The 15,865-nt window shown below is 44.9% G+C and overlaps 1 protein-coding gene across 4 annotated transcripts in view; it reads left to right on the forward strand.

Moving 5' to 3' along the window:
• Positions 1-2,451: 2,451 nt before the first annotated feature.
• AGAP1 (ArfGAP with GTPase domain, ankyrin repeat and PH domain 1) overlaps positions 2,452-15,865 on the forward strand; it is a 327,230-nt gene continuing 313,816 nt past the window's right edge. For 2 of the 4 annotated variants that reach the window (XM_061459922.1, XM_061459932.1), the window contains exon 1: positions 2,452-2,965. In XM_061459922.1, coding sequence (XP_061315906.1) covers positions 2,803-2,965 — 163 coding nt within the window. In that variant the 5' untranslated portion in view covers positions 2,452-2,802. The remainder of the gene's footprint in view (positions 2,966-15,865) is intronic. The other 2 variants (XM_061459942.1, XM_061459962.1) reach the window with 1 other exon arrangement.

Consider the following 15,865-nt stretch of genomic DNA (forward strand, 5'->3'; position numbering starts at 1 on the left):
TTATCAGCCTTCTTACACAGAAAATCTATGTAAGCTGCAACAACAGATTACATTTTGCTCTAATTTTACATGAAAGCTATTATGTAGTAGAAAATCAGGGTAGCAAAAGCTTCACAAAAGGTCTATGGCTCAGAGTACTACAAAAAGGCTTTATACTAACACAGGGTTTTAATGCTCCAACTATTTGTGGGCAGTAGTTGCATTCATTTACAGTTTAGACTACTCTGGGACTTGTTTTCTACATCTGAGCCTGCCACAAATTGTAGAGCTGGAAGAATACGAAGTGTACAGCAGCAGCGGAAACAATCAGCCCCACATACAACAGAGGCTATTGCCTAACTCTCTGCTCTGCTGCTCGCTTTGGCATTTTCTGGAAGGAAAAGCTTCTGCTCCAGATCACAATAGAGGGAGCAAAAGGGGAGAATTACAGCTTTCAAGTAGTAGCTTTCTACATACCATTAGCTTATCCAAGCAGCTTAAGGTAAATGAAAGTAAAAAGCTTCTTAAGGTTCACAGGTTTTTATCAGCACAAACACCTGAGTGACACTCCCTAGTGGAAGCAGGGACTAACTATATTCTCCCCACTTTCTTACACAGATATCTGCGACCATATTTGCCCTCTCGCCCTCAACTGTTCCAATGAGCAGAAGAGCTTGAAGAAGAAAATGAGCTGTTCTGCTGTAGTACAGCACCTGGAACTGAGAAAGCTTTAGTCCCTCAGCTTGAATTAACGACTTCCCAAACTGATGACTGGAATGGGAAAATTTGCAGGAAGTGACTACCTAGGGAACAATAAGCTCCCTTTGGTAACTGAAAACTGTGATTCTATGAATTCAGAGGCGCTGACCCAGACAGAGAAGTCAGGCTCCAGTGATCCCTCAGCCCCATCCCAGTTCTCACTGCTGACATACACAGCTCATTTCATATTCATGTGAGGGTGAAAGCTATTTGCTCTTAATAGGCACATCTATTCTTCCAGTAACACACTCAGTAGTATCCAGAACCTCAATCTTGTATCACAGCTTCCCCTGTAACCGCTATAGTTTGTTTTCTGATATGAGCCATAGCATCAAGAAGCTTAATGCCTAAGTGTTACAGGGACTATCTACCCATCAGATACTAGTTACTGCATGTATGGCATAAATTGGTCCCAACTGCTCACCTCAGGAATAATGCTGATGTATTGAGCAGCAGTGTCGAACACTGTACAAGTCCAGGTAGACGACATCAACTGCTTTGCCCCTTGTGCTGAACTGTTTTCTGTGTTGAAGTTTGCTCCACATCACAGCTTTGGAGTTTAAATCCATAAAATGATGCTAAAAACTGATTCATCGAGGTGAATGGTCAACTCTGCACATAGCTGGCTTGCAGATGATACTCTTAATAAAACTTAATGACAGAGATGCTTCATTAGACCACAATTTGTATGGAGTAAATGAGATATTTCTGCTTATTCCAGGTTTTTTGACTGAGAACACTGATGTTTTCAATGCTGCTGGGACTGTGGCTGGAGTCTTGCCAAAGCTTGCAGGGCAAGGCAGCGCTTTACGCGCTCGGTGATGTATCACAAAGCACAGCTACGACTTGCACAGGTCAGTGACTTATGAGCCCTGCCACAGCTATTGCAACCCCTGCAGCTGTAAGCAACCCAGATAGAGCCCTTTCACAGCCTCACTGGGGCTGGAAGGGACCTCTGGAGATGCTCCAGTCCAACCAGGGCCAGGCAGCGCAGCTCACGCAGGATGTGTCCAGAGAGGGAGACTCCATAACCCCCCCGGGCACCCCTTCCACGGGTCTTTCTGCACAAACCTCGTAGCCGGATCACTTCCAAGAATTCAGCGGGGGCGAGGGGCTCAGCAGAAGCGCGGGGAGCCCACGGGGCCATGCTCGGCTCCTCTGTGAGGGCCTTCCCCGCCAGGTTCCGCACCACGGCCTCGTCCCGCACCGGGGGTCTTCCTCCACATGCCGTGCACTGCTGCGCGCACGGGGCCACCCACAGGACAGCCACTGCGCCCTCGCCCTGCCGCGGAGGCGGCAGAAGGAGGTGGCAGATGGAGCCGGGGGAGTGCCCGGGCCCGCCGTCACACGGCGAATGAACGCGCCCCACGCGGTACCTAAGCGTGTGCCCCCCAACCGCTTACCCCAAGACTACATTTCCCAGAGTGCTATGCGGCTGACACAGCGCTGGCGAGCGGGCGGGGCGGGGCGTGGCCATCGGCTTGCGCGGTGACGTACCCGGAGGCGTGGCCTGCGTAAGAGCGTGCAGCGGGGAGAGGAGAAGGACGGTGGGGAGGAGGGGTGTTGGGGTCCGTGTGGGTTGGGGGGGGGCTGCGGGCGCCGGTTGTCCCGCGGAGAGCGGAGCCGCGTGCGGCGCGCAGGGCACGAGAGCGAGGCTGGGCCTGCGTGGAGACGGGGGGGGTTGCGTGAGGCTGAGGCGGGTCCGGCCATTGGCTGCCGGCGCGGGGGGTGAGGGGGGCGGCGTGGAGCGGGCGCTGTGGAGTTGAGGCGGCGGGGGCCGGCCGGGAGCTCAGCGGCTCCATGGGGCCGGGGCCGGCCGGGTCGCGCTACCCTGGCGCTGCCGTGAAGTGACAGCGGGCGGGCAACGGCGGCGGCTTCCCTTGCGGGCGGCGAGGCCAAGGGCTGCTGCCGGCTCGGGGCGGGGGGTCCGGTGAGTGAGGCGGCCGGGGCGCTCCCCCCCACCCCTTGCTCCCGCTGCGCGCCCCGCCTCGCCGCCGCCGCCCGCCGGCCTACGCGGGGGTCTCGGTGCGCGGAGGGAAGGCGGCGGAGGGGAGCGGCCGCGCCATGAACTACCAGCAGCAACTGGCTAACTCGGCAGCCATCCGGGCCGAGATCCAGCGCTTCGAGTCGGTGCACCCCAACATCTACTCCGTCTACGAGCTGCTGGAGCGGGTGGAAGAGCCGGTGCTGCAGAACCAGATCCGCGAGCATGTCATCGCCATCGAAGGTGAGACGGCGACTCCGGCGCGGCGGGCAGCGGGGCAGAGGCGGCGAGGGGAGCCCCCCATGCCATGGCCCTGCACGCAGGGCAGTGCTGGCTCGCTGGGAGCAGCCGCCTACCCGGTCCAGGCTTTATCGGGCGGTAGAGGGGTCTCTTGGCCTGGTCCCCATCGGTCCCCATGCCCAGCGCGGCCCCTCGGTGCGGGTTTTCCTCCGCAGCCGAGGGAGAGGTGAATGTGTTGAGAGCACGGCGCTGTGGGGAGAAGTTGTTTTGCTACTTGCCTGCGGTCCTGCTGGGACTGAGCTGTGGTGGGGAAAGCGGGATGCTCGCTTTGCCTGCAGAGGGGTGGGGGGAAATGAGGTTTTCTTCGGTGCTCCGTGCGGTTTGTGATTTAAAGACGTGTAAAGTGCGGGTTGCGGTTTAGCGGCGGGTACGCAGGATGTGCAGCTGGTTACAGAGCGGTGCTGTGCCTGCGCAGCGGTGTGAGAACAGGTTTGGAGGCAAGATGGAGATAACAGTCTTCTAAGCTTGGATTTATGTGCTTCTGTCCCCGAAGGAGCACTACGGAGACTCGCAAACTGCTTAGGATGTGCAAAATAAGAGGAAAAATAGTCAGGATTGGGAAGTCTGCAGGTATTTTTCTTAACTCTCTCTGGAGTTAAAGAGATTGGATGGAATTGGCCAAGAACATCTGTTTTAAGAAGAAATTGTTGAGTTGTTTTGCACGAGAACTCCATAAGCTTTGCATTGTGTGCTTTAGCTACTGAAATAGCCTGCCACTATTTCGGAAGGGGTTCAGGCTAGCAGAGTGTGGTGTACAGCAGCTGAAGCACAGAGCTGCTTGAAAACATCTTGTGTTGATGGCCTGCTTGTCCTTAAACTATATGTGATAAAAAAGTCCTGATGGAAAAGCTGCTATTGGGATTGTTGCGTGAAAGGCTGCTGTTGCACTGCTCCAGAGCCAGATCAAGCTTGAATAGATAGGCATAATGTTTAATAGACAGACACAGGCGTAATAGACATAATGTTAACGTTTTAGGGGGGAGGAGGCAAACACCCCCTTTTAGTGTCTTGTATAGTGAGTCACTGAGGCTGGCAGTGCCTGTCACTTATTAAAGAACATGTTCCCCAGCTAAGTCTCTGCACCCGACTGGGTATGTGCGTATTCTCTGTTGTGTTAGTCACTGTTGAAGTTGTGGCGTGCGGTTTTAGCTTCCTGGAGTCTGGGTTGTTCCCTTCTGAGGGTCATTTGTGCTCTCCTCTTTCACCAAAGAGATAGAAACGTGTCCTTTCCTGTTGTTGGAAGGACATGGCACAGGTACCCCAGTCACTTTCTTGCCTTGTGTTTTGGATTTTGCGGGATAGACGATGCCTTCGGGGAACTTCTTTTTTTTTTTTTTTTTTTAGGTGGCAAATAATACATATTTATGTGGTATAAATGTGTTTCTTGAATCAGATGCTTGGGATACAGTGATACAGCCAAGCTGAAGTGGAAGGAGGATGTGAAATACCGCATGTTATCTTCACAGTGTGACTTGTGTTACTCTTTTCATGTATTAATGATTTGTGTTACCGAAGTGTAGCTCAGTTCATTTGTCAGTCACAAAGACTTGAAAACCAAAATAGCAGCCTGCAAATGTGTTCCCAAAGCAGAGTAAAATTTGTGCAGGCAATTTGCTTAGATTGGACACTTGAGTCATGAAACCAGTGCATGTGATTCATGGGAAAGTTTTATCTAGAAATGTGTGTATCTGAAGTCTTGTCTGTTCTGAGGGCTCTTCAGCTCTTAAATATTAAACATTGCATGTAGTTAAAATAGCCCAAACAACTTCCTTTATCTGTTCCTCAGTGATTCCAGCTTGTAAAACTGTGTGATGATGCCTTGTTGCATGGAGTAAGAACTTGGGAACAGTTATCTCTGTTGTGACTGTTTGATTCCAGTTCTGCTGCAAAGAGTTTAGTGTTGTAATAATGCTCCCCAAACCACAGAACCTTTTGAGTTCAAGGTGCTCAGCTTTTTCACTGGCAGCTGTGGTGTGGTTGGCATGGGGCTGGCATGAGAAAATGTTAAATAACTTCCTGTTGAAGTAGTTCCTTCAAGCAGAATGAGAACTGTACCCATTAAAGAAGTCTTGTTAGTTCAGGTTGCTTTAAGCTGCAGCTCCAGTCAACAGGTGCTCCTTGAACAGCTCAGATGATACCTTTCTGCTCAAGAGAGGCTTGACAGCTCTGGAGGAGATCATAGCTGGAATCTAAAGCAATTTAAAACTTATTTCAGTGGAGATGCTGTTGCTTGGTCTCAGAATTTTGTTTTCCATATGGAATGGCACTGTCCTCCCAAATTCCCTGCCAGTGTTCTAGTGTTGGACAGATCTTGAAGCATCCTGCTGTAGTGGAAGGTGTCCCTGCCCATGGCAGGGGGTTGGAACTGTATGAACTTAAGGTCCCTTCTAACACTAACCATTCTATGATGATTCCCAACACTTTAGATTTCATTGGCAATGTAAACTCTTTAGGTTTTGAGTTGATTATAGGAATGTTTGGACATACTTGCTAGACTGCTGAAATAATGTGAAATCAAAACTGGCCTTTCAGCAGCAGAGGTTTTTGATGTTCAAGTACATGAGTTGTATCGAAACCTAGGAGAGCAAGTGCTAATGCTTCTGCATTGGGTCTGCAATTGACATGGCAATGTTTTTTGCACAGAGATTTTTTTTTTTCCTTATATTATTCTAAGTTAGTTGCGATATTGGGTAAAAGAGCTCTGAGTGAGATTAGTTCATTATTTTTAACTCACTGGAGAACTGGTTACATTGAGGTTCTCCTGTTTAACAGACTTGCAAAGTCAGTAGTTTAAAAGCATGTATTTCCATTCTGTTTTGATATGAAATTCATACGAAGTAGCCAAACAGTTTTAGATATTATTATTTAGGCTGTTAACTGTAGTAAAACCTGTCTTCATGTGTTCTGTAGTTCATGAGCTCAGTTTGGTGGGTAGATGCATCAGAACGTGATCAGTATTAAGCAGTTCTTATATCAGGAATATTGTGTGCCTAGAAATGGGATAAAGAGAAGGTGAATTTGGTCTTTAAAATACTGGAGGCATGTGGAGGTTTCAAAGTATGATGGTCTAAAGGTGTGCATTTAGATACGTAGGGGTAGGTAGCACTGAATATGTCAGCTCCAGTTTCAGTCATCCAGACTGAGACTGGTACTATATTGTTATAAAATGTTCCAAATGATGCAAATCCAAGGAAAGAGAGTGGAAAACGTAATTTCTAATGCTACATGAAAGGATTTTAAAACAATTCACCAATGTCAATGTTATCTTGGCTACTATTATATAAAGACACTTTTGCCAATGTACTTAACTCTGAACAGATGCTAATGCAGCAAGTGTGGAGCATCTGAAATAGTTTGCTATCGTTTTACACTTAGCAAGCTCATCAAAAAACGTTCTGCTTCACTGCAGGGTTGAAGCGTGTTTTCCTAACTGGGAGATAACTTGAATCCTCCACTAGTAAAGCAGAGATACTAAAGACACAGGCTTCAGTGTGTCTTTCCATCCCAAACAGGAAATCTGATTTTATGTATTAATCGAAGGGGAATTTGTGCTTTAATTCTTACAGATGCCATACCAGCCATTGCTCAGTTATGAATTGCTGTCCTCCAGCTCATTTTGTGATTCCTATTCTATTTTTAATGTAAAATTGAAAAGTAGATTGTGATTACTGCTTTGAGTTTTGAAATGGTGGCTCCAGGAATAATCGAAGTCTTAGAGCAAATACGAAACCTGTATGCTTGGAAATTACATGTTCAGGACCGTGCAAAGATGATCCTACACCAGACAAGGGTGGGTGGGAGCGAATGGTAGGAGGTATAAATCTTGCTTTATTTTCTTGTTCAGTCACTTTTAAAGGTGTGGTTTCTTGCAAAGAAAGAAATTTAGGGTGGAGGAAAAGCATCTGATGCATTAGAGGCATATATGTTACCTGATGTGGGACTCCACTTTGGTGTTATTGCCTCTTATGGCCTTTCTTTTCTTGGAGCCATTTAACTTTGCAGCTCTTTAAATGCTGGTGTTGAGCATGTTGGGGGTTCAATGCTATCATGGCACTGTCTTACAGGAGAAGTTATACTCAATTTTGGAGTTGAGGTAATATGTTAACACTTCTGTGGCTGCTGAAGTGTATGAGACAACTGAGTTGAAAAATGTATATCCTCCAAGAACATTGTTCTCTGTTGTGAAATATAAGACCACAGCCCTTTTTCCTGCTTAATGTGCTTGTTCTCTCCTGCTTGATGATAGAAAAATGACAGGCACATCAATGAGCAACCTTCTTTGGCTTCCTAATGTGGAAAGGATATCATTATTAGTTGAAAACATGGGACTTTGCTTTAACTTGCCAGCTTAGTGATAAGGTGAGGGTGCATCACTGCTGCGTAGTAGCTGCCTCTTAATAATGCGAGCCTTCCTGCAGATGTAGAGAGCTCATGACTAGGAGCAGAAGCTGATTGTAGTACAAGAGTTGGCATAAGGTTGTATCAGAGCCACAACTTGGAAATCCTAGGATGGTTTGGATCACTCTGAAAACTATTTGAATACCAGTCACTCCCTTTTCTTAGCTATTCTGTTGAAGCAGACTTGGATCCAGCAGCTGGGGACCTCTGTGCAAGTAAATAAGCCAAGCTCTTGGGGAGGGGATTTCTTTGGGAATATGTTGTAATGTTTCCATACATCAAAAAAATTATGGTATAGTTCAGATGTTTAGGCATAAATGACCAAAGCTGGAAAACCCTCCAAGTAATGCATAAGAGTTTCATTGTGAAACCTTAATAACAATCACCTTGTTGAAGCTATTGTTATCACTGTGCTATTGCCTGTGTAATTTGGATCAAGCTATGAAATTTGAAAGGCTGAAGCTGATTCTCCAGAGAGCCATCTTGCTTCAGATTCCTGGGAGAGAAGGCAACAGCAGAGCATGCTGGGAATATGCCTTTGTGTTTGTTTGCTGGGGGATTCAGTCTGTGTGATTCAGAGGTAGGGAATCTGAACCCATTATCTCTACCCAGTGCATAAATGCATCTGTGTAAGTACTGAGCATGCATATACATGGAAAGCATTGACTTGGGCAGAGCCAGTGCAATACGTTTGGAACAAGTCTCTTAATGCCTTTTCCTGCTCTTTGTGATACCTGACTTTGTGGACCAAGTTGTGTGTTAACCTAACTAAAAGGTAGCATTCCATCTTGCCGTTTGTGACCTTTCAGTGTGGACAGATTGATGTAATGCAGTACCTACCTTGTAGTTTTGGTGGCTAGTATCAACATGGAAAGACCTTTGTTTTCAATGAGGAAGGTAAGTGAAAATATGTCAATGAGTGAAAATTCAAATGCTTGTCCCTAACTTTAGCTGCCAAGTTAGGTTTGATAGTTGTGACTGAAATTCCTGGCTGAAGTTCCTCTTAATCCGTGCTTTGTCACTCTTCTCACTCAGCAAAAGCTGCATGATTATGTATCAAATGCTTTGAGGGAGTGGCACGCAAGTTACAAATCCAGAGGAAAGCCTTAAACCATTAATTGCTGAGGATAACTTTTTTCCTTGTGCAAAGAAGGAGACATGCTGTGGGTTAACTGATGATGGAACAAATGTGTTGTGAGGCTTGAGGCTTTTCAGGAGCATGCCAGGCTTCTCCCACCGTTTGCTTTGGGGGATTAGTTTAAAGCAGCATGCAGTAATGCTGAACCAAGGGTTCATGCTGCTGTGTATACAGATCACTGCTTTTAATTCTATTTAAACTGGCAAATGAGTCTTGCTCCCTAAGAAGAGGGGGCACTCAGTGAGGCAGCGGGTTGGACATGTGCTTTGCTTTGGCTGATCTCAAGCACTTTGGGAGAGGCAGCATACCTTGTAACATGGATTGCTTTGTTTACGTTCTGCATTGTGCTTAGTGAAGTACAAAATGGCACTTGCATGTTTGAAAGGTGACGTAGATGCTGAAGTGGAGTGTGTTTACACCTTATGAGAAATACTGTGTTATCCAGCACTGAAGGTACCCGTAGCTTAACTTCAGGTTGTTTGAATCTTGGATCATGTAGTGAAAACTGATGTGGGAATATGATGTATGTTATTAACTGTTAATAATTAAGGGATGCACTTGTAAGTGTTAGACTATGGTATGTTTGTAAGTGAAACAAAAAATCCAACCCAAAACACACTTTTTCTTTGGCAAATGATGGAGGTTGGGAATCACAGAATAGCATTCCAGACTGGTTTGGGTTGGAAGAGACCTTAAAGCTCATCCAGCTCCGACCCCTGCCACAGGCAGGGACACTTTCCACTAGAGCAGGTTGCTCCAAGCCCCTGTGTCCAACCTGGCCTTGAACACTGCCAGGGATGGGGCAGCCACAGCTTCTCTGGGCACCCTGAGCCAGCGCCTCAGCACCCTCACAGGGAAGAGCTTCTGCCCAAGAGTTCATCTCTATCTCCCCTGTTCTGGCAGGTTAAAGCCATTCCCCTTGTCCTGTCCCTACAGGCCCTTGTCCAAAGCCCCTCTCCAGGTTTCCTGGAGCCCCTTTAGGCACCGGAGCTGCTCTGAGGTCTCCCCTTAAGGAGCCTTCTCTTCAGGCTGAACAAGCCCAGCTCGTCATTCTTTCTTAAAGCCAAAATCCTCAAAAAGTTCAAGCACACACACAAAAAAAGTGTTTTCTTTTTTTAAGTCACTCCAGCTCCCCAAACAAAGGCTCTTTTTGTCAGTCACCACCCTCACAGTGAAGATTTTTTTCCCTAATGTTTAATCTAAATTCCCCCTCTTTAAGTTTAAAGCCATTAATAATGCCAAGCAGTTGAAAAACTTCAGCCCAAACTGAGGGATACCTTGTTCTTTACTGGGTAACAATCAGGAATTGGTTTTGTCCTTACCAGTTAGCAAGGTAAATGGCAGTGCTGGTATTTTTGGCATATCTTTGAAGAAGGGGTAACATAAGCTCCCAAAGTCGTATTAGCTGAGATGGAGAAGTCAGTTGCATCTCAGCTGTGTGACTTTTTGCTGACAGATGCAAACATCTGCTTCTGGAGAGTTTGTTTTTTTCAGGGTATTCTTTGACTCACGCACACAGAGCTTTACATCATTTGTGGGGAAGAAACCTAAAATGATTCTTTAGTAACCACAGTGGATAAAGTTCTCTGTTCTGGGAAGGTATTGAATTAAAAGGCTTCAATAATCTGAATATCTGTGAGAATAAGAGATTTGTATTCTGTAGTATTAGGTTTTGTCCTTGACTGCCTTCCAGCACTGCTTGTGCTTTGTCACCTATACTGAGGGAAAACTGTGCCTATTCTTCTCTTATATTCTCACAGTAACTTGAAATAATTGAGCAAAGATAGTGCTAGATATGGACCAGTTGTGAGATGCTGCTGTTGTTTGACTTAAAGACTTCTGGAATTCTGTACCATTAGAATATAAATATACTTTCATGGAAGTCATCTCTCTATGGAGAGATAGACACAGGGAGTCCCCATGGTGAAGTAAGTGGTGGTTATGTTTTGCTGTTTGAAGTCATTGGTATTGAACCTCATTGCTGAACCTGTTTTAGTGTTCAAACACGGTGAGAAGATATAGTTCAAGTGCAGCAATAAACTCTTCAGTCTGTGGGTACAGGGCACTGAAATGCTTTTGGAGCAATGAGGTTAAGCTTTAAACAGGATTTTACGAAATCGGGAACACTTCAGTTCTGTTCCATCTGTATGGAAAAAACTTTCCAACTATTTCCTAGTCTTCTGAACAGAGCTTTTGATCCCAAGTTGTTTGCAATTAATTTGTATTTCCGTAGTTGTGATAAGGTTGTAAATGCTGCAAGGATCTTGTGACTGATATTGGAAATAAGGCTCCAGTGCTGTCTGGCTCAGATGGGTTTGGGCTACCAGGGATCTGCGACTAGTTAGAAAGCTTGCTTTAGATTCTGAGTTCCAAGGTGGAAAGAGAGAGGTAGTCAGGTTCCTCTGTTAGGAGTGAATCCCTTTTGGGCAGCTGGCAATTCGAAAGCCCTCTGGAAGTATTTAATGTCCTCTTGTGGGTGGATGGAAGCAGATGTGTTAATCAGGATATGCACATTCAACCTCATTAATGCCAGGTTTCTGGCTAATACTGTCTGTAGGGCCTGTGTAAGTGTACAAATAAAAGTGTGTTAAGTTGTCAGTGTGTGTCAAACCCAGTGAATGACTTGAGTTTTCCTTTTTCTTGTTGCTGAAGTAAGCTTCAGTTAACCACTTCAGGAAGCAAGCATTAAAGCCGCAGGGTTGAGGTGTGTGTGAAATGGGTAATTTCATTGTCTTGTTTTATAGCCTTATTTGTTTGCATAGTTGGCTAATGAATGTCAGCCTAATGATTAGGCAGCTATTGTGGTAAGTTTGCCTTCTGTATGGCTGTACAGGCAGGCAAAGGGCCTCTTAAGCTTACTGGAATGGAATCCAGAGCAGTTTGGAAGGGATTGAAGGAGCGTTTAGAGCCTCAACCAAACTAATGCTCATGCAAGTTAACATGAAACCTGTAGAGAACCCACTTTGACTTGAGCTTGGTGATGCTTACATTTTCTATTGAACTAAAGCTGCAGATGAAATTTTTCCTGACAGTAAATTTTCTGTTCACTTACACCACTGTATGCGTAGTTTACAACTGTATTTTCCAGTAACATAACATAAGATGCATCAATATAGTCACTGCTACAAGATTTTGTAGTCATGCTGTAACTTACTCTCACTACTCTGTTGAATGTATGGTAGTGTACAAACGTGTGATTGCCATTATATCTTACTGGTGCCACTTCCCGTGCTCAGCAGAGCAGCCAGGAGCCCATCTTTTAGGTATCACAGCAACCGTGTTCTCTAGAGGAAATATGCCAAAAGCATGGCACTCTGAGTGTCCAGACAGCAGGCATTTAAATGTATACCACTTCACTTGGCTAATGTCTGTGTGTCCCAGTTAACCAGTTGTGAACCACAGCAGGGCTTTGTGCATTGCTTGGTTACTAATGCAAGTGTCTCAGGATGCTTAAATAAGGAGGTGGCTGGCATATGGATTTGTGCTAACATGGAAGGTGAGCGTAGCAGGGAGATAGCAGTGAATTTCCTCAGAGATACTAAGCAATAAGATAAATAGGTGAAAGTCAGATAGGAGGTCGCTAAATTGCCATACATCCTCATGCCTGCTGTTCTATATAGTATTGGAGGCATAGTTCGAAATGGGCATCAAGCTCCTGAGAGAAAGATGGGCTGTATATCTCTGATTTGGATAACTCCACTGTTCAGCACTAAACATAGAATGATAGCTTGAAAAAATCTTGATAGGTATGGCATTTGATAGAATGCTGATAAAGCAGCTGCAAATCTTTTTGTCATGAATTGCACCAGCTCTGCTCCTGGAGAGAAAGTATCCCTGCTTGTGTTCCCCAGGTGCAAGTGTCAGCCATCAAAACTAAGGAATAATGACAGTGAAGAAAAGTAATGCTCCTTTGCTTTCCTGAGCATAAAATCAATCAAAGGTGTGATAGAGTTTATAAATGCTTTTCTAGTAATGTTTTGTTAGTGCTTTTAATACACACTAAAGTCTTCATAGGATTACTTTCTTTTTTGATGCTGTGATTATAGGCTCAATAGTAGTTTTCCTACAAAAGACATTGCTCAGAGAACATTTGGCTTAGATTGCTCTTAGAATTTGGGATTGAAAAAGTTCTGTGGATCTCAGGGCAAGCTTCTGCACGGGATGGTGTCCATGACATGAAGCTGAACCTTTGCATGAAACTTGGCAATGCTACTGGTATGCTCTATGTGAAGAAAATCTATAGCTGCAGCCTTAGTGCTTTGGGGCTCTCCTAGAGTCGTTTATCACTTTTCTGTGGCAGTCCTGTTACTTGAACCTGAAGCTGCTGTTGGTTCACTCTTGGAGTTAAATAAATGAAAGCAGGATGGAATAGAAACAAGCTCTGGAAAGCTATTCCTTTACCCTGTGGCAGCTCATCTATTCAGTCTCATTTCATTACTTTTCTCATGCAAAATAAGACTAATTTCAACCTGCGTTAATTAAGCTTCAGAAACGCTGCTGTGAGATTACAGCATGGAATAGCATCTAGATGGATAACAGTGCATTAGTTGATGGGTGGAAGGATCTTGCTGTTGCCTTCTCTTGAAAAAACCTAATTCGAGTGGGGTGGAGCTGGCCAAAAGGGCACAGCTTGCTTGAGGCAAAGATGCTGTGAATACATCGGTGTGTAACCCCCTGAAGGAGGCAGTGATGGTGTTAATCAGCTGCTAACACTGCTAGCCAGGCAGGACACAAATATTTACAGTGAGCATCTGCCTTGGTAACTGCTTCATGCATTTTAAAGCTAGGATTTTAGCTGAAGTCAGGGTTGCTACATGGCTTACAGAAAGACAGTGCTAGGAATCTTTTGCTTACTGGAACATCTTGCTTCCTGCATCATAGAGTGAATGAAGTTAGCGCATTGCTGGCTTGATTTATGCTGCTAATTGCTGTGGTGGTTGATGTGAGCTGCATGTACTAATTGCTTGCTTTCTAGTCCTTTCCCATTTGTCTGACAAAAGGTTTTAGAATAGGGCATTATATGTTTTTTAACACTGGCCAGCAACAAACAGAAACAATTGGAGGGCCCTGATCTTATGTACTTTTCCATCCAACACCTAAAGGGGGTTCAGGAAACCTGGAGAGGGGCTTTGGACAAGGGCCTGTAGGGACTGGATGAGCTTTAAGGAACCTTCCAACTGAAATCATTCCATGATCCTGTGATTTTAGTCACTGTAATATGGTTTTAATGTAGTCTCGTTGTTCTTCATGGTGTTTAAACCGCCTCTGGAAAAATACTTTTTCAAAGCATGCTGTTTTTTGTTTTTTTTCCATCCTTAAACTGAAACATTGCCCTTATCTGTATGGTAAAGGTAGAATATGTATGATAGTTGACTGTGCAGTTCTAGCTAGTGAATGATGTGATGTGCCATTTGAATTTGCAGTGATGCATACATGCCTCCAGAGCAGCAGAAACTGCAGTGAGCAAAGCAGATGGGTTTTGCTTTAAATCACTATGTCAATAAGGTAGTTTATTCAGGCTGAGCGGCTACCTGCTAGAAACTTGACTGCAATTACTATCATCTTGGAAGAAAGCAACACTAAGGTGAGCCACTTGAGAAGTCCTCTGATATTCCTTGATTTCAGTGAAAGGTGCTGTCAGAGGGACCTCTGTTACTGTGCCATGTTAATCCATTTCATAGCATCACAGACTGGTTTGGGTTGGAAGGGACCTTAAAGCTCATGTGGCATATTGAAGCTGGCACACAACTCTTTAGGTTAATGCAGAGGTCTCATGCAGGTTGTGGGACTTATTAATGGGCTGTGTACAGGATGTTTAGGCCATAATGATGTTGTGTGCTATCAGTGTTGTTAACACCTGAGCTAACTACGCTGAAGCTGGCTCGAGTATGCTGAGAAAGTCTTGTAGTTTTAAATGGGATGAGTTTTGAGATGTGTTCTCCAGCAGATTCTGAAACAGCTGGGTGTTGAGAAACGGTTAAATAGCCTGAATATGAAGTGTGTCTATTCCCTCAGTGTTAGTCTCTTGCCTGCCTCTCTTAACGTTTTAAATCAATAAAAAGCTATGTCAGCAGAGGGAGGACCTCTGGGGAACACATTCCCTGTACAGTCATTAACATACAGCTTCCACTGGGGATGTGTGTGGAGAAAGCTATAGTGTGAGGTGTCCCTGCCCATGTCAGGGGGGTTGGAGCTAGATGAACTTAAGGTCCTTTCCAACCCTAACTATTCTGTGATTACATGATTCCAGAACCCCCCTCTACTATCTTGTGACTCTTGATCTGGTTGGGTTAATCCCTGTTAGCTTCACTTCTGTTCTTAGGGTGTGTGTTTGTCCTGGGAGGACCATGTCGGGATTGAAGAAAAAGATGTTTGTGTGCATATCAGGTGCTTGTTGAAGCATTAGAAGTATAAAAAGCTAAAATGGAGAATGAGTGCAGTAGGCTTAAACTGGAAAAGACATGGTTTAAATGTCCATAAAGCTCTGAAAACCAGCAGGAGTGGTAGCAACACTGATTATGGCCTTCAGGTTTTGTATTGCCAAAGTACTGGAGTACCACTGTCTTGTACAGACTCAAATCAAAAGCAGTGATAGTTAAGTGATAGCTGGATAATAGTCCAGCCTTTTCAAGCAGAACATAAAATTATGAGTCTTAGAAGATAGTTTACTAAGGTCTTGAAAATGTTGACTCTTTGTAAGAGCCAGTTGTTGCCATCCAAAGTGGGATTTATGTGTTGAATGCTGTGGCCAAGCTATTCCATAAGCACTTCTACATGGCCCAGGACTGATCTGAAAGCCCATTTGGTGGTTGCTACTGGTCCTGGAGCTAGAATCATTTTGGACTTGATCTCAAGGTCTTTTCCAACCTAGTTCATTCTGTGATTCTATCAGTTGCTCAGACTGTTTCTGTATGGACATAGTTGTCTTGAGCACAACAAAAAGAGAGAACAAATGGAATTTGAGTGCATGGGAGTTGTGTATGAGACCTGTATGAGGTGTAATGTTCTCCTTGGAAAGGTGGACAGATAGAAACCTCTATGCTGATGAGAAATGTGAGATGCGAAGTCATTACCTGGGGGGAGAGTGCAGGGTTTAGTTTTTAACCATGCAGCTTGTAAGTAAGTAATGCCTATGAAGCTGTACAAATAGAGTTTAATGGTCAAGATAACTATATATACTTGAGGCATGGAATAGGTAGTGGTTTTCAAACTTGAAAGAACCTTTTTTTTCCTTAGTGTTCGCTTCAAAGCAGGACAAACAGGCCATTGAAAAGGGGGTGATGGCTGCAATATAGAGGCCTTAGTGT

The sequence above is a fragment of the Pezoporus flaviventris genome, unplaced genomic scaffold, assembly GCF_033815535.1.
Source record: "Pezoporus flaviventris isolate CSIRO_AGI_PZ_B2104156 unplaced genomic scaffold, CSIRO_AGI_Pfla_v1 ptg000001l, whole genome shotgun sequence".
Lineage (NCBI taxonomy): Eukaryota > Metazoa > Chordata > Aves > Psittaciformes > Psittacidae > Pezoporus > Pezoporus flaviventris.